General features: G+C 33.7%; 1 protein-coding gene across 2 annotated transcripts in view; it reads left to right on the plus strand.

The window, feature by feature from the left end:
- Nucleotides 1–25834, plus strand: part of LOC112127895 — a 96689-nt gene that overhangs the window by 19722 nt on the left and 51133 nt on the right. For both annotated transcript variants that reach the window (XM_024229441.1, XM_024229442.1), the window contains exon 2: nt 7146–7547. In XM_024229441.1, the coding sequence (XP_024085209.1) occupies nt 7183–7547 (365 nt within the window). In that variant the 5' untranslated portion in view covers nt 7146–7182. The remainder of the gene's footprint in view (nt 1–7145; nt 7548–25834) is intronic.

Consider the following 25834-nt stretch of genomic DNA (forward strand, 5'->3'; position numbering starts at 1 on the left):
AAGCCTTTGTGAAAAATCATATTGAACCGTATTGGGTCACTTACTGGGTCCGTCTTCACTCGCGGCGTTTCGGCATTGCGCCATCTTCAGTAAATGACAGTTGTTCATTGAAGAAGGCGCAATGCCGAAACGCGCTTGAATAGTTCAACAAACCCGCGAGGAGCCAGGTTCAGCATCAAGATAGCTTCAATTCTATTGATAAATACTAGACCTTGACCATCGTAACCATCGCGTTCCAATCACGATAAAAAAGCTTGTTTTTAAATAGTGTAACTACAATTGATTATTATTAAAATCGAAATTCGTCGCTTTCTCCTCGTACTTGGGATTTTATTGCCCTTGTCTACTGAGAACCACGTCTCCGGTCTCTGGCCAATAGGAAACAATAGGCGATAAATTCTCATCGAGAAGTGGCTTGAAACTTGTTCAAATTAGATGAAAAAGCGGGAAGAATAATTTGCCCGGATCGTTTTAGGCCCTCGGGGCTTAAAATCCGTTGCATTTTCAACTTTCAAGGCACAAGGCAAATAAAAGCCTCCACATTGTAAAAACAGGGCGGCACATGGAGAAAGTGATATTCATAATTGGCAACTGGAAATCCTTTCTCGTAAATTTCAACTTTAGTACGGTTCAACTTTATATGGCAAAACTTGAAAATCACAATGGAGTGTAAAAGTTTCAGAAAAAGAAAATTCTTTATTTCAATCTCATGTTTCTTTCACGCTGGTAAGATAAATTCAAAAACACGAAAGCACTGCTTTTTATTTAAATCCTCCCTTGTTTAGATACACTTTACTCGAAAAATGTCTAGAGATAAATCTCCTCTATAGGCTTAAAATTGAAACCTTTCAGACGTCGGCTTTGACACTAATTGGAAATATCTCTCCGGCTACAAATTATACGTCAGAATTCATTTTTTACTACGTATGAACGTTTTCATATGCCAACCAAACTTATATTACTTTGTTCTTTCATCGGTTGCCTAATATGGCTCGAAAAAGGAACGAAAAGCACCTGTATCAATTTATTAAAAAATACTCAATAGAAAAATTTCACCGTCTTAAAAAATATGTAATTGTTTTCTGTTTTATTGCATGAAGACCTGAAAAGGGTTTTTCTTCTAAATTTGTTTTTGGTTTTATCGTAGTACGGATTTGATCCTTTCGACTTTTTATGTTTACTCCTCGTATCGGACGAAGGATTGTGCAAACGTCATGCTGGGAGATTTAACAATGAAGAAGATCCAAGGACCATTTAAAGATAACGCACCTTCTAGGCACATCCATGACATAACGTAAGCTTAACCTTCTTGACTTCAGGGATTAGGCAGTCTTGGTTGATATGACCTTCCTCTATCTCAGCGACACATCTTTCCTTTTCTCCTTTGATTAGGATTTTCAAGTCATATTACATGGCTGAGAGTAAACCTGATGGCAAGCGGAAGCGTATTGAAAGTTGTTAGTTCACGCTGTCGACGGACTGTAGAGGTTAAAAATAACAGGTGATAAACAACATCCTTGCCGAACACCTCCATTAATTTCGGAATTATTCCCTTCGCAAATGTTCTTTATAATTCTTATGAGTTGAATGAGATAACCTGTATGCTTCATGATTAAGTGCCTTCTGTTTGCAATAACCGTTTGAAGGTTAAGTATATAATCATATCAAAATGGAATATACCACGAATTTTGCCTATTTTTGGCAGATCCCGGAACTTAACTTTCATTTATTTTCGATAATGCTACGCGATTTTTATGCTGTGCCATTGGTTCAGTTGGGCCATCTGAGGCACGATTCCTCACATAGGTTTTCAAACAAAATTGACGCCTTTTCATATATAAAACGTTATGAATTTTGTCTATTTTTGGTAGATTCATGGACTTAAAAATATGAGATAGTAAAATAAAGAATTGCTTTATTTATTTTTGGACAATTTTAGTTGATTTTTAAGCTATGCCTTTAGCTCGGTTTGATTCATCTACTGGCAGGGTTCACCAGATGTTACGTGATCACTTGAATGTAAAATCACTAACAGCTTATCCTAGCTGTTTTAATCTGTCAGACTGGCTTCGACTTCTCGCCAGCTTCTGTTACACTTAGAAGTATTCTAAGAAAAGTGACACTTTTTAACACAAATGTCTTCATGGATATCACACATTTTCGGTTCATCCATGGCAGTACATTTGTAATATTCATTTTTAGATGATTCCACTTCATTTTTTAAGCTGTGCTATTGACCCAATAGAGACAGGCACGTCATCCCTTATTTTAAAATATATCAAACAACCCCCGACATCCAAACAGGTACTAAGGAACTTACACACTTTTTTCCATCAAATTATAATTTTTAGCTTCAAATTAACTTTTTTTAACATTTCAAATTAACCCTATTTTAAACTAATTGGAAAAACTTAGGAGATATAAGCATGTAATGTCAAATGCTGGTATAATTCAAAAATAAATAAATAAATGTGCTAATAATTTTTCCGCCACGTTGACCCTTTTAAATCAGAATTTAACCCTTTTTAATTTGAACTTAACCATTTTCGAATTAAGTAACCCTTTTTTGTTTCAATTAACACTTTTTAACATTAATTATCTCATTTTAATTTAAAATTAACCCCTTCTTTAAAACATAACAAAAACCAACATGGTATGAAAAGTAAATAAGTAAAGACAAATTCTCGATTCGAACAAAATAATTAAATATAAAATAATTTACCTCTTAGAAGACCATATTTATCACAATTAAAATTTAAAATTATATTAAATTAACTACAAAATCAAATGACATCTTTTAGTTCGAATTGTTTAAAAAATAATAAGTAATTACTTTATATACCATTTTTAACAAAAAAGAAGAATACGTTTATATTTAATTGAATATATTTTTAAATTTTAATTGTGATTAATTTTCATAGGTTTTAAGTGCTCAATTATTATATAATTTAAACAAAAAACGCAAATATACTTCGTTTTAAGCTCTTTTACTTCTTTATTTTACTATTTCATATTTTTTTCTATTTCTTTAAAGAAAGGTTTAGTTTGGAATTAAAAATGGTTCCTTTTAATTGAAATTAATTTTCGTATGGTCTTTTGAAAACTGAATTATTTTATATTTCTTTTTTAAATCAGGAATTTTACTTTACTTGCTTACATTTCATCCATAAGTTTAAAGAAAGGTTAATTCTAAATTAAACTGAAATAATTTGAAATTAAAAAGTGTTAATGTTGAATTAAAAAGGGTTGATATGAAATTAAAAAGAAATCAATTTGGTGTTAAAAAGTGTTAATTTAAAATTAAGTAGGGTTAATTTGAAATTAAAAAAAGGTCAATTGAAAGTTAAAAAGGGTTAATTTGATGGAAAAAAGCTGTACCTATAAAATATCAGATAACCCGGTGCATTGATGAATTCTTTATCAAAATGGAATTTTAAAATAAAACACCCCATTGAATTTTGTCCATTTTGAGTGCGTACATGGCGCAATTTTGGTTTTTAGTGTGTCACACGTAAATAAAACGGAATTCGTCTTTTCTATAAAATACAGTCAGAGGGGGCGTCGGTGGCCGTTTTTAGGCTTTGACATGGCGCTTAAGCGTAAGGTAAAGGTCCCGGGTTCGAATCCAGCGGCCCTGCATTACAAATAGGATTTTTTTCTTCAAAAACACCGGCACCCTGAGGAGAAAAAATACAGTCAGAAAAGACGATTAAATGTTTGTACTTAAACTAATTTTATTTCAAAAACATTGTCAATAGATGCGAATTGGTTTAGCAATTATGACACTGTAATTAGTATTTAATTGGGAAATTATGATAATTATACTGTCATTGGTGAGTGGTGAATGTGTTTTGTGAGTGCAACGAACCGCAACGTGACCGCGTTTTCAATATATACTTTTTCGTCGGTTTATTTTTTTTAAATTATCAGTCTTATCTTATATCCTTTGCCAAGAAATAACAGACAGCCGTTCGGAAATCTGAATCGATATTGTCTAGACGACAGGTGGTTAAACCATCATTCATTAACCATCGCGTGTGGATCGTCGACGAGGGTCGGCACTTTTTCCCCGGGCTTCTTCCGAGCAATCTCGCCAGGCCGACGCTGCATGCATAATGAACGGCCCTTTTTAAAAAATATGTCACATCCGACGATTACAATTAAAAGGAAATTTAACGGCCTTATGGACACACGCTTCGCATTAATTTTCAATTCTTGCTTTGTCATTCATTGTTATTCACTTCGGCCTATTGAATCCTTGGCCTCTTCGACACCTAATATTGAACGGCCCATTGGATAATAATCAGCCGACTTTTATACACCTTAATTACCATCTATTAAAAAAAAAATAAATAAATAAAACTTTCAACAGTATAAAATCAATTAAAATAATAATAATACAGGCCCATTTTTTAGTGTAGATTTTATCTTCTTTAGAAACGTGTTCACAATCGAATCAGTTTCTCTTGAAGGTTTTAAATCTAATCCTACAGCTTTTTGAACTCCCGAATGGTGGAAATTACGAAATCAATTGAGCTTTAATCTTTTCAACTTGCGTAATCATCCTCTGGTGCTTTTTTAGTCGTGCACGGTTTTTTTTACCCTTTTAATATTTCCGCTGGTGTGAGGGAGATTGTATATTTTCATTTTTTTTTCTCCAACGTATGCTAATAGGATTATGCGTGGTTATTCTTCATTTCTAAAGCTCTGTACATGTTTGGTTGTTTTGCAACGATCGCACGTGAGTTACACGCTCGCAATGGATGTCCGTCTGTTTTATTTGGATTATTTGGCTTACTTTACACCTGCAGATTCATTTTGGTTTGAAAACGCAACAGGCACATAAACTTTTACTAATCCTGAGCGGTATGTCCTTTACAGTCATGTCTCATTTTGGACCTAGTTGTCTTCGTAATTGTTCAATTTTCTTCTTGTCGCCTTGAGTTTTGTATGAGGATTTCACGTCAGTCTACCGTCAAATTGCCCGTATAATTTTAAGCATTTAATATATATAGATGTCAGTTTCTTGTTGTAAACGTATAGACTTGGGCAGAGTTGTTTATTTAACGTTCAGTTTCATTTTTCACAGTTTGCACCAATTTTCAAAGAGCCCCCGGATATCGGAGATGGTTTAGGTAGGGTTTGAGTTACGAGATTTTGGGTAGCGTCCCCGTAGATTGTATGGGGCGGATCCCCGCGTATAAATAGTAAATAGGATTGGGCCAAGAATGATACGTTGTGACACGCCGGACCGGTCTTGTTTAGAGACTCAGCATAAATCGTTGGCACATCTTACTTTGCACATCTTAAGTAATCACCTGTTAGGTAAGATTTTAAGATAAAGTGATAAGGACGTAGGTGCTTTAATTTGAAGAAAATTTTTGGGTGTCGGACCCCCGCTTGGGCCATGTCTAAGAACGAATTTTCTTAGAGAGCTTGTATATCAAGTTACTGAAGTTGTCATCGCCTGGTCGTTTTTTTTGGTGACCTATTTTTAACTATGGTACGTACATCTCTTGAAGAGACGAGGACGTCTAATGTTGGACTTGGCGCTAAACTTGGCGAATAACTATGTGGGTATGCATTTAGAAATCGTGAGATGCGGTTTCAGAAAAACATTTTCTTTATCGTGCCAACGTTTCGATCTTTATTGAGATCATCTTCAGGGCCTTGTGTTGTCTGCATGTGGGTATGGTTGACAATTCAACTGGAATTTACAAATATGTGTCCAAAACGAGCATAGCTATTTTTATGCTTTTAATTTCATTATATTTATAAAAATCAACTGGAATTTACCAAATATTAATAAACTATATAAATGAAAATTAAGCCAATGTAACTACTAAAAGTATTCACAATTCGTGGTGTTTATGAATCAAGTATATTAGAAAACATATTATTTGACGAAACTTGGATAAGTAAGGCTCATCCGAGCCAATAGTACAGCATAAATTGAACTGTAATTTACCAAATATTTATAAAATATATAAATGAACGTGAAGCCCTTGGATCTACCAAAGTTAGTCAAAATCCATGATGTTTTATGAGTCAGGTTTATTAGAAAACATGACATATGACGAACTTTGGCTACACATCGCCAATTGTACAGCATAAAAATCAACTTAAATTTTCCAAATATTAATAAAACGTATAAATGATAGTTAAGCCCTTGAATTTTCCAAAAAAGGCGAAATTCATGGCGTTTTGGATACAGAAAATAAGCAAATTCGTGGTGTTTTATAAGTCAAGTTTATCACATAGCCCAAATGAGCCAATAACACATACAAATCAACTGGAATATATCAAAAATAAATAAAGTAATTTAATAAAAGTAAAGTCCATGGATCTACCAACAGTAGGCAAAATTCATGGTGCTTTATATTTTAAAATGAGTTAATTTTTTTAAAAGACGATATTTACAAACCTTGGCTACAGATATATAACTGAGTCAAATGCACAACATCCAAATCACCTGGAATCAACCAAAAATAAATAAAACAATTAAATGAAAATTAAGTTCATTGATCTATCAAATACCGGCAAAATTCATTGTGTTTTATATTTTAACATTTGTTAGTTTTTCTAGAAAATATGACATTTCACGAACCTTAGCTATAGATGGCACAGCCAAGCTAATTATACAGAGTAAAGGGTGAATAAACTAGACAGAGAATCTTTGAAAATCTATGTAAAGATATCTGTTATCCCTTTTAAAAGAAATAAATATTAAAGTTTAAAATATAGCGTTTCTCGGGGTTCTAGGCCATGTGGCATTAGTTGGAAATTAAATAGCTAATTGACCGTCTAGGACACTGGGAACGATCTATGACCAGTTGAAAAATCCTCTTCGCCTAAAAGGATTAAAATCCCAAGCTATGTTATCATTTATGTTAAAAACATAATAAAACGAAAATAGCCGACAGACTTAACGTTTCTAGGGATGTCGTGAAAGGGATTAAAGGCCATAGGTATGCAAATGCCCTACGAAGAATCTCAGCTCGATTTTATCGCATATGTTTGGAATAGGACATACCAGGCAAACATAAAACTAGCTATTAAGAAGGAACGGTGTTAGCCGATTACTTGAACCTTCAACTAAACACTAGTTTACTAATTTTTTATTATTAAAAACTTTTTGTTGGCAGGTAGCTGACTGAAGAAATGTGACATAAGTTTTGGAGCATGATGGAACGGAGTGACCAAGTCGAACCAATGAAGAGAAATTCGCCTGAGAGGGTGAAAGAAGGATCAGCCAGTCCACCGCCGCGTGATCAAATGGCTTCTCCTAGTTCTCCAGTGATGCTGGCCACAATGACGCCTGTGAGCGTCATCGAATTTCAAAAAGAATACGAACAGCACCAGCCGGAACACCCGCAAAAGATAATCTACGTACAACAAGATTCGGACGAAATAATCATGGAAGGCAACCAGACCTTTACGACTGAAATCGAAGATGGTACCACTCCGACGTACCACGGAGCTCCCGGGGCAACAGTGCTAGTCTTGTCAGAACTTGTCGAAGATATGTCGCCTCTTCTCGGACTAAGGTCAGTGTCACGATAATTTCCTCGATTTCCCGGTGTTATTAAATAAAAACTTCAAAGGTTACGGTGAAGAAACGTTTCATAGCCCTTGACAATAAATCCGGCGTTGTTCCGATTAGAAACAAGTTATAAAAGCTTCTTGTCTTATGGCCGGTTCATTACTGTATATAAATCACATCCTGGTCTGTGTACGTTGTGAGCCGGTACAAATTAGATATGATCGTTTGAAAAATTTAAGGACGAAACATAATTCACCTCGAAGCTCCAGGCAATAAACCAGGCCGCATGAAAAATGCTCAGGGAGCGATGAAATTTGTCATAGTCTAGAAACATTTTGAAATCATTGCGCGTAAGTTTTTTAAAATCACGCAAGTTCCCTAAGCATTTTTTGAATTATTGAACATTTTTTAAGCCTATTTACGTCCTGATAAGTATCCTTCCCATGGAAAGTAACTTCTTTTCTCTAAAGACAAAATTCAGGTACATATTGGTGTTGTAGAGTACGACCAAGTAAACAAAGTTTAATTTATAACTTTTTTTGATCTGTCTGTTTCGACATAACAGATTACGGAGACTTTTTTATTTGAGGAGTTTTATTTTATGCTGGGGTTCGTTCGTCTAATGGCTTATGTACATGTGCTATCATTGCGAACGTGTTTGCTTCGCGATTAAATCTTCCAAGGTGTCTTTTCCCCGAAAAGTGGTTTCTCAAAAATCCCTTAATAACGCTCACACTTTTGATTATAGACTTTCGTTCTTGCCAGTCGCGGTCATAGTTTAACAGGTATTTCCGGGCGAAATGAGAGACGTTAGAAGAAATATGAACAATAATAGTCGACGGAGGAGGGAGAGATAGTGAGAGTGAAAAGGTGTAACGTGGAGTTACCGACAGGTATAAGGGGGTTCGTAGACAAAAAATTGAGAGAAAAAAAATTGGGGTTGCATGCTTAGCCCAACAAAGGAGCTATCGTCCTAATCACTGCCTATAAGGGCCTCGATGGTCGGGGGAGAAGGAACAAAGGTACCTGAGTCATCTTTTTCCTTTCATTAAATCGGGCTCTCAATTAGAAGAGGTCACCGGTCAAACCGAAGACCACAACGTTTTCTTGAGTGCGCGTGTGTATAAATTTGAGTTTGTTGTTACATTTTATTTATCTTGATTGGCTCGAGAACGAGGACCTTGGAGATTATGGGAAACACATTCTCCCAATTGCGGGCGTGTCAGACGCGCCTGCCACTGATTCGTCAGCGTCGTTTGGTCTGATTATAAAATGAACCATGTACATCAACCTAGACATAACGTCTAAACTTTGTTCTATATGTAGAATTGTACTTAAAAACAATTCAACACAACATTTTTTCCATTTTTTATGCTACTTTGTAATATAACTCGCTAGTGTCCGATCATTTTTGCTCTGCCAATTCTCGCCATCTTCAATGATGAGGGTTTGTTTTACTTTAACTTATACTACTTTATAGTGTCTGAACCGTCCATCCTTTCAAAAATAGATTGTCTTGTTATTCATCCAACTTCATCTCTCAAAAGCCTCCGGTTAGTATTTATTTTTTCCGTCAAATTAACACTTTTTAATTTCAAATTAACCCTTTCTATAAAACATCTAGGAGATGGTAGGATTTGTTCATTTTTTGAACTATTTTATAAAATAGCTTTCTCGCTTTCTATTTTTGCCTATTCTCGCCATCTTCAGTGATGAGTTTTTGCTTTGTAACTCATATAAGTATAGTATCTGAACCTTTCATCCTTTCAAAAATAATATTTTTTTATTCATCGAGATCCGTCCTTCAAAAGTCACAAGTTAGTTTTTATTTTTTCGGGTCAAATTAACCCTTTTTAATTTGAAATTAACCCATTTCAATTTCAAATTAACCCCTTTTAATTTCCAATTAACCCTTTTTAATTTGAAATTAACCCTTTTTAATTCGAAATTAATCCTTTTTAATTTCAAATTAACCATTTTTAATTTCAGATTAACCTTTTTTTTTAAATATCAAAAAACAGAATAATGTCGCATTTTTTGAACTATTTTATAAAATAGCTCGCTCGTTTTCGATCATTTTAGGTTTGCCTATTCTCGCCATCTTCAGAGATGAGTTTTTGCTTTACTGTATACTCGTATAAGTAATGTCTGAACCTTTCATCCTTTAAAAAATAGATTTTTTTTGTTATTCGTCGACATCGAGATCTTCAAAAGTCTCCAGTAGTACGTATAGATTTTCCGATCAAATTAACCCTTTTTACTTTCAAATTAACTCTTTTCTGCACTAAATTAAAACGTTTTAATTTCAACTTAAACTTATTTAACATTCACATTAGCCATTTTTAATTTCAAATGAACTCTTTTTAAGTTTAAATTAACACTTTTTAACTTCAAATTACTCCTTCTTTTAAAGCATTAAAAATTATATTATGGTATGAAATACAAGCATATAAAGTTAAATTCCTACAAATTTACGAAATTTATTTATTACAAAATAATTGGTTCCTAGAAAAATCTGTGAAAATTAAGTAAAATTAAAAATTATATAAATATAAACGATTCTTCTTTTATTTTGATTAATGTGAGAAATTTGATTTTTAAAAGCCTAGTAATTTTATATTTAAAAAAAGTTAAAATTAAAAGAATTAATTGTTTTTTAACTTAATTTTTCATAAATTTTAATTTTAATTGTAATTAATTGTCATATGGTTTTCTAAGAGCCGAGTTGTTTTATTTACTTTTTTATTTTTTTAAATCGACAATTTTACGTGCTTTCATTTCGTACCAACATCTAGGTTTTTGATATTTTAAAGAAAAAGTTAATTAAAAAGGGTAAACTAGTTAAAAAGGTTTAATTTGATGTTAAAAAAAGGTTAATTTGGTGCGAAAAAGGGTTCAATTTAAATTAAAAAAGGTTAGTTTGACGGGAAAGCTGTTTAAATTAACGGTAAAAGTATATATCACGGAATAAGAAGAGCTGTTAATACTACATAAGGCCCATCCGAGCCAATACTACAGCATAAAATTCAACTGGAATTTACCAAATGTTAATAAAACATATAAATGAAAGTGAAGCCCTTGGGTCTACCAAAAGTAGTCAAAATCCGAAGTGTTTTATGAGTCAGGTTTATTATAAAACATAACATTTGACTAACCTTCGCTACACATGGCCCAACTGAGCATAAAAATCATCTTGAATTTAGCAAATATTAATAAAACATATAAACGATAGTTAAGCTCTTGATTAAAAAAAAAAAGGCGAAATTCATGGCGTTTTGTGTACCAAAAATAAGTAAATTCGTGGTGTTTTATAAGTCAAGTTTATCACATGGCCAAAATGAGCCAATAACACAACATAAAAACCAACTTGAATATATCAAAAATAAATAAAACAATTAAACGAAAGTTAAGTCCATGGGTCTACCAAAAGTAGGCAAAATTCAGTTTTGTATATTAAAATGCGTCAATTTCGTTAGAAAACCTGATATTTGTCAAAGTTAACCTATAAATGTTTTATGTTTTTAAATCGACAATTTTACGTCCTTAAATTTCACACAATCATCTATGTTGTTGATGTTTTAAAGAAAAAGTTACTTAAAAAGGGTCAACTAAAAAGAGATAATTTGAATTATAAAAGTGTTAATTTGAAATTCAAAAAGATTATTTACAAAAGGTTATTTACAATTTAAAAGATATGTTTTGAAGTTAAAAATGGTTAATTTGATGCAAAAAGGGTTATTTAAAATTAAAAAGATATGATTTGAAGTTAAAAATAGTTACTTTGAAATAACAAAGGGTAAATTACAAATTTAAAAGGGCCATTAAAAGTTTTAATTTGGAAAATGGTTAATTTAAACTTTCAAGGGTTAATTTGAAAATAAAAACAAGTTAATTTGAAGTTAAAAAGGGTTAATTTGATCTTAAAAAAGGTTCATTTGGCGCGAACAAGGGTTAATTTTAAATTAAAAAAGGTTAGTTTTATGGGAAAATGTTTAAATTAACGGTAAAAGCTATAATAAAATGAGGTAATTGGAATAAGAAGAGCTATTAACAATTTGTGTAATAAAAATTAATTTGACGTTCGTGGTGTTTGTTGGGCTCCTAGCGAGAGTCCCTCACTGATGATGACAATAAAGCCGAAACGCGTTTGAGTAAAACATAAACTAGGTAAAATAGACAGGCTAAAGTGTTGATGAAATAAAAAAAATTAATTTAATGTTTGTGTGATTGAAAATGCCTTTTTAATACATAATTTAGTGTATTTAGTTTTGAACTCGAATATTGCACACGCCTGTAATATAAAATAGTAGTAATTTACAATCTGCTAATTAAGAATAATGTTGTTTTTATGGGCTTCTCATAACTTTAAAGTCGAGAATTATACTGGGTATTTAAATAAAATTTATAAATGTTGAAAAGCTGTCGAATAGGGTAGAAGATGTATATATTGGAATGATGTGTATATCTTTAATCACGAAGTTATTTATCTCTTGAATATTTTAAACTAAATTTTCGTGTGTTCAATGTATTTAGAAGTATTGCAATATATGAGTTTTGTAATATGTTGTTTTAATTTGGAGGCAAATAAATATTGTAGAACAAGTTAATAAAAGATTCCTGCGAATTGCGGCCATGATTAGTACAGTTGTTATAAATAACAACCGTCGAGCAATAAAAATTCACATTTAGATTACTTTCTCTTTGCCTTGTCGAGGTCCATTTTATGACGTAACACGCTGTACACGTTAATACCGATGTCGGTAACAATTTTCCGTTTTACGATCACACCATTCGATATCTGGGTACCATTTCAAATTAATTCCGTAACCAGAAAACAAATAAGGTCATAAAAAGGCAGAGACATTTGGCCGCCTCCGCAGCAATAAATTTGGTAAAATGCCATCTGCAGAGCAACATATTACGTATCCGAAAGCGTCAGCCACCATTTTGCAACAGGCGCTGCTTATGAGATTAAATCCTCGCATGGCGATATTAAAATGCAAGTCGACGGCGTTCGGTTCACTATTTCACAAAGTTTATATTCTCCGTGGACCCGATAGGACTTATTTGTTCAACCCCGCCTTGCAAGTTTTAACATGCGTGTCCAATAAAAAATATGGTTCATCATAGGTAATTTTTGGATTCAGGCAAGCTAGGCTAATCGTGTTAACTGTGTTAAATTCGGGACGATTTATAGCGCAAGTGTACTAATTCGAAACTAATCCTTGTTAGATAATTTTTTAAAAACCCAGGTTAAACTTACTTTATGGACAGATCTTGTTCCTCCCACCCGAAATGGACAAAATTTGTGGGCAAAACACTCGGCCAACACTATAACTGAATATCACATTGTAAGAAGCCAACCAACGCTGCTGCATAATCTTTCATCGTCGTTTAAGGCGACCTGGAAGGTTCTTAGGATCGGAGGAAATGGAAAGGTCCTGATTGAAAGATTAACTTGTAACTTGAATAAACTTATTAATTTTTCACGAAGGGAGTGTTAAGGCCACTGTGGATACTGAGGTTATAAACAAAGTAAGGGGTTTGGACAATTGTTCTGAGGACTTTTGATCGGAATTTTTTGGATAGTTGTTCATTAGATAGTACCCGATCGATAAATATGTCCAAACTGGTCGAAATGTTTTGTACAGTAGTATAGTTTGTTCTTTACAAAATTGTATCATTTTGGTCCTAGGTGTCTTCGTAGTTGTCCAGGTCATCTGTTTGGTTCTTGGGTGTTGGGTAAGGACCTGTATCAAGTACTGTTTAGATGAAAGAAGTTCTTGTTAAAGGATAGACGTGGGCAAAGCTGTTTATTTAACGTCAAGTTTCATTTTTAACGTTTTGCACAACTTTTCGAAGAGTTCAAGATACACCTGGACACTGAGGTGGCTTTGAGGAAAGATGTAAAACTGAGGTAACAACAGGTTTTAATGATGCCTTGTGAGACGCCGGATCTTGTCTTTGAGAAATCATCACATCTTACTTTTATATAACGATAGGTCAGATAAGATGTTATCATTAGGTGATACGGAGGTAGCTGCTTTGGTTTGAAGGGAATTCTCGAGCGCCCGACCTCGTCAAAAGGTTGGACCATGTCTAAAATTTTCTTAGAACTTGTAAATTCAATGGGTTTTTTGATAAATTGGGAAGGCGTGTTTTTATCGAGCCAATAGTTCAGCTTAAAAAATAAACTTCAATCAACGAAAAATAAATGTACTAAAAATATACCAAAGTTATACCATGGATGAACTTAAAATTTTGATATCCATGGAATATTTTCATTTTTAAAAGTGTCTGTTTTCTTAGAGTGCTTCTAAATATAAGAGACCCACCACTGAAGATGGCGAAAAGTGGAAACTTGTCTGATAGATCAAAACAGCTAGGATACGCAGTTAGCTTTATACATTTAACTAATCGTACGATATCTGGTACACCTTGCCTACAGATGTCCCATCCAAGCCAAAGGCACATAAAAATCAACTGGAAGTTGGATCTACCGAAAATACGCAAAATTCGTGGCGTTTTATAAATTAAAATGAGTCAATCGTTATACAAAACTAGATATTTGACAAAACTTGGCTACATATGGCCCATGGAATTTGGAACCAAGGATCAACAAAAGTAGGCGAATTTCATGGTGTTTTATATTTTGAAATGCGTCCATTTTGTTAGAAAATATGATAATTTTCCAACCTTGGGTACCGATCATCCGACCGATCCAATGGCATAGCATAAAAATCAACTGTAATTTACCAAAAATAATTAAATGAAAGTTAAACCCTTGGATCTACCAAAAAATACCCAAAATTCATGGCATTTTATACATTTTAAAATGAGCCAATTCTTTTTAGAAAATACGATATTTGATAAACCTTGGCTGTATGTGGCCTCAGGAGCCAATAACACAGCATTTCAAATCACGTAGAAGATACAATTCAAGAAGTTAACCAAAAATAAATAGAACAATTAAATGAAAGTTAATCCAGATCTACCAAAAATCGATAAATTATTGGTGTTTTATACACGAAAAAAGTTCGTTTCAATTACGAAAATTGATATTTGACAGATCATCCAACCGAACCAACGGTATGACATAAAAATCATCTTTAATTTCACAAAAATATTTTTTTTTAAATTTTTTTGCGAGGGTATTTCAACTATGGGGTTATATGAATCCTCGGGGTGCCGGAATTTTTGAAAAAAAATCCCATTTGTAAGTACGTCGGGTTCTAACGCAGGGCCGCTGGATTCGAACCCGGGACCTTTACGTTACTGTGATGAGCAGCGTCCGTGTCGACGCCTAAAACGTTGTGGCCACGGACACCCCACTAAAAATAATTTAAAAAATTAAATTAAAGTTTAGCCCTTGCTTCTACAAAAAATCAACAAATTCGTGGTGTTTTATATTTTAAAATGGACAAATTTTTTAGAAAGCACTATATTGGACAATCTTTGCTACATGTGTTCAAAATGAGCAATTTTTATGCTTTTACTTTGTTACCATATTTATAAAAATCAACTGGAATTTACCAAATATTAATAAAACATACAAATCAAATTTAAGCCCATGGAACTAACAAAAGTATTCACAATTCGTCATGTTTTATGAGTCAGAAAGCGTGATATTTGACGAAAATTGGATACAGCCAATGGTACAGCATAAATTGAACTAGAATTTACCAAATATTTATATAACATATAAATGAAAATTAAGCCCTTGGTTGTACCAAAAGTAGTTAAAACCCGTGGTGTTTTATGAGTCAGGTTTATTATAAAACATGACATTTGACGAACCTTGGCTATGTATGGCTAGGGATGGGTATCGAGTGTATGAAACATCGATGTTTTAGCCCGACCGTCGATGACCCGATCAATCAATATCATTATAAATTCAAAAAATCTGTAGTTTTAGTATATTAAATTCAATTACAATTTATGATCACTACCAATTTATATTGCTTGAAAATACATAATAAATGCATCCAGGTCTTCATCGATATTCGATGCCATTATTAAAATTAATAGAAGGAAGCCCGCGAATAATTAGGATCTAGAGAGTATGGAAAAGAGAGGTTTTTACTTTTTCTGTTCACTGTTTTTCATTTTAATGTGTCAGTTGTTTCTTGTTCTTTAGACGGTTAATACTTGTGTTTTTGTTCGTAATTCTCGCTGGGCTTTAAGTTTATTATTATTATTTAAGTACATATTTATTATACATATTTTCTGTATCTTCCTTGGAAAATAAAAAATAAACACTGGCTTTATAATAATAAATAAACTAATAAAAAAGATAGCCAAACCAAAACATCAATCATAGCCATACATCGATATTTTCCTGATGTTTTTTGCCGTCGATGTTTTACATTCTAATCACTTCCGATGTCAAACATGAAGGTTTTTGAGTTCGAAACCTATCCTTCCTTATGGCCTAACTGAGCCAATTGTACATCATAAAAATCATCTTAAATTGAGCAAAATTAATAAAACGTATAAACGATAGTTAACCCCTTGAATCTACGAAAAATAGGCGAAATTAATGGCGTTTTGTATATTAAAATTCGTCAATTTCGTTAGAAAACCGGATATTTTACAGCCTTTGCCTATACATGCGTAAAATGAGCCAATCGAACAGCATAAAAATCAACTGGAATTTACAAAAATAAATAAAACAAATAAATGAAAGTTAAGTCCATTGATTTTTACGCAAAGTAGGCAAAATTCATGGCGTTTGATATATTAAATTGGGTCAGTTTTGTTAGAAAACTTGATATTAGACTAACCTTGGCTACCGATTCTAAATCCTAAAATAATCCCTTCGATCCTTTTGGTATCCCTTCGATCTACCAAAAAAGGCGAAATTCATGGTGATTTGTATTTAAAAATGCGTCAGTTTTGTAAGAAAATTCAATTGACGAAGCTTGGCTACAGATGGACCAACTGAGTCAATGGCACAGTATAAAAGGGCAGATAAACTAGCCTAAATCATACAAAACTGATCCGGCCCTTTGCATACTCTAAATTTGTTTAACTTTTTTCTTCTGTGATCGACATGGTTTAGAGTATAAGTCGATAAAAAAAATCGATGGTCACCATCGATTAAAGATCGGAACCTCACTATCGATGGTGAGACGACCATCGATTCTATAGTCTAAACATCGATGTTTTGAGTACTTAAACCACAAATTATTTTCATATGCATACATTATTTTCATGTGCCACTTGAGAAACATGAGCTAATTTTTCAAAATTCGCCATTTCTGAACGTTTGTTAGGAACTTGATTAATAAAAATTATGTTTTTTTTTTAATAACATTTATTAGGAATGACTTTTGCCTCTGGTTTCATTTATGGTTATATATAGATCTCTCGGTCCCTTTTAAATAAAAGACGTCTATTTTTTTCGAGGGTTCGCAACAGCAGAGGTATCAACCCTCGGGGTGCCGGTGTTTTTGAAAAAAAGCCCATGTGTTCGAATGCAGGGCCGGTGGATTCGAACCCGGGACCTTCACCTTGAAGTGAAGAGCACCGTGTCAACTCTTAAACCGTTCCGGCCACCGACGCCCCCAAGACGCCTAATGTTAAAGTATTTTGTGCTTGTGAATTTTATTGCAAAATACCTCCCTGTTTTTCCTCGATACTTTGGAAAACATCCATAATCCACCCAATTCCTGTCTCGTTAAAAAAAAAAAAAAAAAAAAAAAAAAAAAAGATTTAACATGTACGTAACTAAAATCAACCATATCCTTAATTTATCAGAATTAAGGTATCCAAATTGTATAATGAAACACGTAGCTTTAAAGCCAATTTATCCTCTAAGCGATTTTTTGGTTTTCGAAATAATCTATCCAGATTTGGAAAATAATCGTTCAGAGGGAACAGATGTGCCACTAAGGCAACAAATTGAACAACTGACAGGTTCTGATAAGTCATTTTCATATCAGAAGAATATGGGTCATTCTCCATTCACAAAAGTGTAAAATTAGGAAAAACTGAAACAGTTTATAAAACATCGACAGCCCACCATCGATGTCGAAAACATCGAACATCGATGCTCGTCTCTAGTTTACAGCTTGGTTTTGTTTTTATTTGGACAAATTGCTGTCCATATACATGTATGTATGTATTTACAAGTTACAAACAAGAGTACCAGCAATAAAACTTACCTCTCGACTTAAATAAGTAAAGAATATACAATGTCTTACAACTTAAATGTAGGCAAAACTCGACTAGGAAATCCCAACCGTGAAAATTTCACTCCGAATATACAGGAAGTGTATGGATGATTTTCTTTTTTTACAATGTCTGTATGTAGTTGCTAAATCAATATTCAAGAGTATATTTCTTGTTAGGTAGGTCTTTGTTTAAAATTATTTTTACGTTTCAATTATCACTATCTCGTTAATTGGAACAGTGATTTTGAAATAATGAAATATATCGAATTATTATCGTGATTTTTGTTTTATACCGGGCTTTCAAAGAGGTTTGATTTACCTCTGTCCTTTTCGAGGTTAATGGGAAAGCGACCGTTACGCCTCGCGATGATAATTTTCATAAGTGTTAAAGTCGGATTGTAAATTTTTAATCGGGCTGGTGTAAATCTATTGAAATGGAGCACAAATACCGTTACTGCGCACAAAGGCTAAACGGAAAGGTGGTTTTTTTTTGCTCAACAGAATAAAATTATTATTGGGTCTAATCGATCCGACTAAGATAAATTGACTGTTTTCATAACTCTTACGGAGTCGGGTGTTGAATTGAAAAGACAAGGTCAGCCGTGATCACGAATACGTAACCGGCGTTCTCCGATTTATCGCTCTTATATTTTAATAGACCGAATGAGGAAAGGGGTCGGTTCACGGAATAAAGCCAGCTCTCAGGGGCAAAACACCTGTTTTTTTCCACCCCCTTCGACCCTTCTTCATATTTCTAAGATAGGATCGCGTAGACAAAGTTCAAGCCTTCATAAACAAGAAGTTGCCTGGTCTTAATCTCAATCTCACATTCGATTCATTCCGCTATTTAATTCGCCTCTACACTCGAGTCACAGGAGTTTTATTTGCGTTTTCCCCCACTGAGACAATTTGTATAAAAGTGTAAACACGACGGTAAAACGAATCATCTCAATGGTAAAAACGGCCAACAGCGCACGGCCGCAGGCTCATTAACACGGCACGAGCAGATCATCAACATAATTCCAACATGGGTATGGAATAACAAGAGGATATTTGCATAACGCACTTCTGAAGGTTTTCAACTACAAAGGCGAATAAACGAGTGAAAATGTTGTACTTCTTGCCGCCAAACCAAGTGGTAATTTACAGGGATACCATTGCAGGAAACGTAAGGACTTGTTTATAGTGTTAAAATACACTGACTGTCGTAATATAAATTAAAGGCCGTTCTCTTGTTAAAGCTTTCACAAAAATAAAAAGCGATTTCTTTCACTCGGGTTGACACCATAATGGAAAAAGTCGTTTTGTCAGTAATTTCTCATTTAATGGAAGGCCTTCATCGGTTCTTTCGCCACTTGGGAAGTCTATTTTCTACTGCTGTCTTTAGATTACTTTTTAATCAAGATATTATTAATCTTTATGTACATTAAATTGATTAATTTTTTTGTAGCGTTAAATCATGCTCATCGAAGTTTTTACGCAATCAATGCCACGATACATAAACAATTATCATATTTATATTAATTTTGCAATTAATACAATTTGATCAAACAGGAGAGATTAATTTTGTTACAATCTTAGTTTTGGGATCTTTAAATAATCGCGAAACGTGTGGAAAAGAAGTCTTTGGGTATCGCTTGTTGGATATAGGTAGGCGTGAAAGTATCTGAAACATGAGAAAGAGATTGGTTTTGTGAAAAAGTTTATGGGGTGATGAACGTGAGGTTTGAACGCCACAGGTCATTCTGGCCTGACACACCGAAAAATACGCAATGAGAGCATAGGAAAAGAGCGAGATGGAAAGATGGATATGGATATATACATGGAGGGAGAAAGAGAGCGAGAAAGACAATGAGAAAGATAGAGATAGATAGATAGATAGATAGATAGAGAGAGAGAGATAGATAGATAGATAGATAGATAGATAGATAGATAGATAGATAGATAGATAGATAGATAGATAGATAGAGAGAGAGAGAGAGAGAGAGAGAGAGAGAGAGAGAGAGAGAGTGAGCGAGAGAGGAGATAGAGAGAGAGAGAGAAAATGAAAAAGAGTGAAAGAGACTGAAAAAAGAAGAGNGAGAAAGAAAAGCGAGAGAAAGTGGGGAGAGAGAGAGAGCGAGAGAGAGAGAGAGAGAGAGCCAGAGAGAGACAGACAGTCAGAGACAGGAAATGAATGAGAGTGAGGGAGAGCGAAAACAATTGTAAATGTATTATTGTTTGTACTTTTTAAACAATTTCTTGCATAATTGACCAAATTAAATTGTTCTAAATTGAATGAAAATGTTTAAACGAATTTGGACATTTACTTTGCAAAAATCATTCCTCGACCTACGCAGAAATTGGCTTATATTTTTCGACTTTCTTCATGCATCATCAAGTTGCGTTCTTTTTTTCCCCTGTCTGCTATGTAACCCATTTGTTTTCTCATTATTCCTTCACACATTATTGCTCTGACCTGTAACATGCTCGAGTAAATATTTTTTTTTATTGTTTTCTCTCTTTAAGATTATTAGTTTTAATCCTACGTAAAAACGTTGCTATTTTTCATGTTTAACGGCAATAACTAATAGTAAATATTGAACATTTATAAAGCACAAGATTAAGCAGGGATGGTTTTTTCAAGCATAAAACGTGGTAAGCGAACTGTGGTGAGAAGCATGTTTAAAATAGTTTTGGATGAAACAACATCAATTTTGATCTCTCGTCAAAGATAATCGTTTTTAACTGTAAACCTCAGTCAGGAGAAGACAGAGTTGAATATACGTGATGTAATAGAATAAACTCTTCAACCTCGCGAATTAGTCAACAAATTTGTTCTCGGCTATTAGATTGTGGTTTTTATGTACCGAGATGTTTACCTTTCCTGAGGACTGAAGAAAAACGATTTTGATAATTTAATGGAAATGTTTGTTTTTTTCAATATGCTACATAACTTAGAAGTGAATTCCTTTTGAAAAAATAATCCAGAAAAATACAGTTTTTCTTTTTTAATTAAGAATTATTATAAATCAAAGGGATGGACGTTTAACCTTTTATATCCTATCGTCGTCTTACAGCTAAACATCCAATCCCGTGAGTTTAAATTGGTGCCAAAAAATCAATGTTGCCAATACAGAACTTAGCAGGAACAACAGTGCGTCCGCCCTAAACTAACGGGATTTTCGGCTAACCTTAAACAAAATTGCTAATATGGGCATTTGTCTGAAGAAATTTTGGGCAGGAAAGGGTTAAATTATAAACTGGGTATGAAAAATTTAATGTTTGGCATATTAAACAATCGATACTAGGTGGGGCGGTGGAGTGAAGAGCCATGTTGAGGATAGAAGACGAGATTGGCGCCAAAAAATTCAGTGATGCCAATACACGGGATGAAACATTGAAGGAAATACACTGCACTCGCTCTAACCGATTGAAATAAGCTAACATTTTGCAAATTTGATAAATTTTATATTACTCTTAGGCCAAGTAAGGGTTAAGAAGTTAAGGTTTATATATCATTATGATGATGGGCAAAGAAAATCTGTGCTTCAGGCATGATCGATCCATTTCATAATTTTGCAACTCAGAAATATTGCCATTACAAAACAGTACAGTGATTATTGAATACCTCAGCAGAGTTTGCCAGAAAAATTCTGAGAAATTTAATAAGCTAAGAAACGCAACATTGTGGTCCTATTCGTGGCGACAGCCCAAAAAAAGTCGAGTATTGGAAGGATTGATTATTTATTTGTATTCGAGTAAAGTGGCCTGACAAAGCCAAGAGCTCTGATGGTGAAATATTTATTTACTCGTAGAGGATATTAGTCATTTAACCTCTCTGCCCGAGGATAATAATTGTCGTTTGTCGTTGTACGGCCTTGAGCCAAGTCCGATCTGAAGTTTTTATGCTTTACCTATGTACCTGGCCCGTCCCTTCGGCATCGTTCTAAGTCCCTCTGGGACATTTTTTACCCTCACCTCCTTCATCAGACTCCGAGCTATGTGAAGGCATAATCGGCCGAAGCGCCGATAAAATGTTAACGGGATGGGATGGATTTGATGTGGGCTTAGGCGATGGTGAAAAATACAAAGTCGAATTTGACCCCTGGAAACCTAATTCTGTCGTTGTAGAATTTTCATTGACTGCAGTCCCTCGTGTCTCCCTCGGCGTAATTGGCCCTGTTTCGACTGGTCTCGTGTCCTCGCTAATCATTGCCCACTTCTGGTTACGCCCCCAGCCGGCGTTGAATTTTGGTTACGCTATTAGAATCAAAACATACCCCCATTTACTTTATTCGGAAGGTCACGATCGAACGGGCGAAATTTTTGAACTCCGCATTCCTTTGCGGTTGAAATTATACCAAATTGACCCGGCCTGGCAGCCGACGATTACATTGAAAACTAAACACTTATTTGTTTGAAAAATCAAAGGCTAAAAAAGAATCACTATTGCGCGCGGCATATAGAAATTACTATAAATTCAACTAGTCGTCCGTAAAATGCAAATAAGCGCAATTAAAATGGGTTAAGTTTGATATCGTGAAGTTTCGGAGACAATGAACGTTACAAGTCATTCAGCCAGCACGTACACAGGTACAAAGATACGCATTGAAAAGAGGAAAAGAGGAGATAGATAGATAGTGAACCAGCGAAGAGAAGAAAGAAAGACGGAGATAGATAGATAGGAAGATAGATGGATGGATAGATAGAGAGAAAGAGAGAGAAAGAAAGATAAAGAAAGAAAAAGAAAGATAAAGAAAGATAGAGAAAGATAGAGAAAGATAAATAGAGATAGATAGATAGATAGATATAGAGAGAGAGAGAGAGAAATAGATGGATAGATAGACAGAGAGATAGAGAGAATAAGAGAATGAGAGAGAGAAAAAGAAAGATAGAGAAAGATACATAGATAAATAGATAGATAGAGAGAGATAGAGATAGAGAGAGAAAGAAAGAGAAAGAAAGAGAGAGAGAAAGAAAAGAAAGAAAGAGATAGAGATAGAGGGAGATAGATAGATAGAGATAGAGATAGAAAGATATATATAGAAANGAGAGTGAGAGAGACACAGAATGAAAAACTGGAACAATCTGATTGACTTAGGCTTTAAATAATTACACCAGATGCGTTGAAAGTGGAAGAATTCTGACTTTCCTCACGCCTAAGTATCTGATGCTTAATGTGACTTTCTTGTTAAGCCAGACGGTACTCGATAGGGTCCGAGCAATGTTGACCTACTTGTTCAGCAAACATTTTTATCGTTTTATTTGTTTTATTTTAAGCTTATTTTAGAATTCGACTATACCCTTAGAATATTTATTTACCTATTATTGTTTGTAGCCTTATTGAGGTGGAATAACTAGCAAGTCATCGGCGTAAAGGGTCAATCTCACTTAGGAAGGGACTTGAATTAAACCAGCTTAGACTGCTTTGTGCTTGAAAACATCGTTGAATCGTTAGTAAACTAAGTAGTAAAATCGTTAGTAAAAAGAGAATGTCCAATAGAAGGACGAAAAGATTAATGTTGAAAATATTTGCATAGTTTAGCTTGGTTTTATGTCTTATTTTGAACTCATAATTCGCATTCCAACATTTTGCTAATTATAATTAATATAATAATTAATTATAAAAACAAACGATTATTCTTTTAATTTGATATTTTTTTACATTTAAAATAATTAGTCTCTTAAAAGCAACAATTTCTCATAGCTATAAAATTAAAAGATTTATCCTTTATTTTATGTTTCATTATAAACAACTTTTAATGTTAATTAATTTTCATATGGTAGTTAAGAGCCAAATCGATGAATATTTAAAAATTCTCAAATATCCACTTGTTTAATGCTTTAAAGAAAGAATTAATTTGAAATTAAAAAGGGGGTATTTTGAAGTTAAAAAAGGGTTAATTTAAAATCAAACATGGTTTATATGAAGTTAAAAAGTTTTAATTTGAAGTTGTAAAGATTTATTTAAAGTTAAAAAGGGATAATTTGTAATTAAAAAAGTTAATTTGAAATTAAAAAGGTTAATTTCAAATTAAAAAAAGGTTAATTTGAAGTTAAAATTGGTTAATTTGAGGCAAAGGGGTTAATTTCTTATTTTGAAATTGAAAATTAACTTGCCTGGAAAATGTTAAATATAATATAATTGCTATTAAAAGAACATATTAAAATTGAAAGTTACTTACAATAAAATCTAAAATGATGAATTCTGCTTTTAATTATAGAGATGTGAAAAATGGTGGCTTTAAAAGCGTATTTATTTTACAGTGAAAACCCCCACCGCAAATATACAGTGTATGTACAAGTAGTCCATACATGCTAATATATCATAGCATCTCTTAGGTTTTTTGATCCTTTAATGAAAGAGCTAATTTGAAATTAAAACGAGTTAATTTGATGCAAAAAAGGATTAACTGAAATTAAAAAGAGCAAATTTGTAATTACAAAGGGTTAATTTGCAAGAAAATAGTAATAATTTGCAATTAAAAAGGTTATTTTTATACGAAAAAGGTTTAATTTGTGGATAAAAGCTATAAGTGGACACTCGGGTCAGACACTATAAAGTGAGTAAGTTATAGTAAAATAAAAACTCATCACCGAAGTTGGCGACAATAGTTATTCCTAAAACGATCAAAAACAGAATCAAAATTTAATGGCAAAAAGTTATATCATATAAAAAATTGGACTTTGTTACATATCTTTCTATTAAAATTATCGTAAATTTGAAAACCCTTATTTAAAATATTTGTACTAACCACGGGAGTGGTTGTGATAAGATGTGAGTTTATGCCCTTCGAAAATTATATGTAGTATAATAAAATTATCCAACTATGTCAAAGGAAATGGGAATAAGAAATTTTGAATGCACAGGTTGTGTAAGAAACTAGTATTAGAGTTACGCGGTTTCAGGGAGAAAATATTTCTATTTCTTAAATAGTAATAGGGTCAGTTTTACTACTTTATTACGATTAAGCTGTATTAAAATGCAGTCTAATTTGACATGTTGTATTTTTGAGCATTGTTAAGAACAAAATGTTAACAACTTAATATTTTTTGTTTAAAGAATCTTTTAGTTGAATATGGACCGAGAGATGTTTGATGGCTCACTATCTATCAATCTCCTCTTTTCCTCTTCTCTCGTTGTAAACTGTAAGGATGTGTCATTTGCGTGGGTCGCTCGAGTTCGGAATGCATCTGCGGGACTGTGCTGGAAAGTACGATTTAAAAATTTACTTTCGTAAGAGGAAAAACTACCTCGTCTTCTCATAAAGCGATGGCTCGTGTACAGTTTTATTCCAGAATTTTTCGCCCGACTGATTCGTATCTGGGAGAGGAACGGCGCGTGGGCGTTTTGGAGAAATGCACCTCGCTAATTTATTCATCCTTTATCCCAGGGTTATCCAGGAATCCCCGGCAAACATTCCCTCACTCAATGAGAACAAATTGGGCAGGGAATTACAGAAGAACCATCGGCCTGAATAAAGACGTAGCGTGACCTGAGGTAATGAATATACGGAGTGTAAAAGGAGGGAACCACTTACGGACGAATCTGCCGGACCTGCGCACACAAATTTGAAATATGATTATCATCCTTCTGAACCGGTTGGAATATCAATTGATGCTCTTTACGAAATAGCTTTCCTTACATTTCTTCCCAGTATAACCTCAGCTTGCACACACACACATAAAATAATTTAATTATAAAATTGTTAAGCTAGTGAACGAGTGAGGATGTTTGTTTTGGGTATTTCTACTAAGCCAATTAGAAAGAAAACAGTCGATTCTTTCGTTGGGCTTTCGGAAAATGCACCCTACTTCATAACGACTATCTATTATTAATATTAAATCCATTATATTTCGAGGTTCGATTGACCAAATAACTTCTTCCAATTAATTAATCTTTATGTAAGGTATTGGTTGAAATGAAATAGTTAGTGCCACGAGTTGGATTCGAACCCACGACCTTCGGCTAAATACGCCGCTGCTCTACCACTTGACCTATCGTGACTTCGATCGACATTATTAAAATTATTTATGTAGAAATCGTGACATGCGGTCTGGTGTGATGTAGGTTTCAGAAAAACATTTTCTTTATCGTGCCAACGTTTCGATCTTTATTGAGATCATCTTCAGG

The sequence above is a fragment of the Cimex lectularius genome, unplaced genomic scaffold (assembly GCF_000648675.2).
Source record: "Cimex lectularius strain Harlan isolate CLEC.00 unplaced genomic scaffold, Clec_2.1 scaffold361, whole genome shotgun sequence".
NCBI classification, from domain to species: Eukaryota; Metazoa; Arthropoda; class Insecta; order Hemiptera; family Cimicidae; genus Cimex; species Cimex lectularius.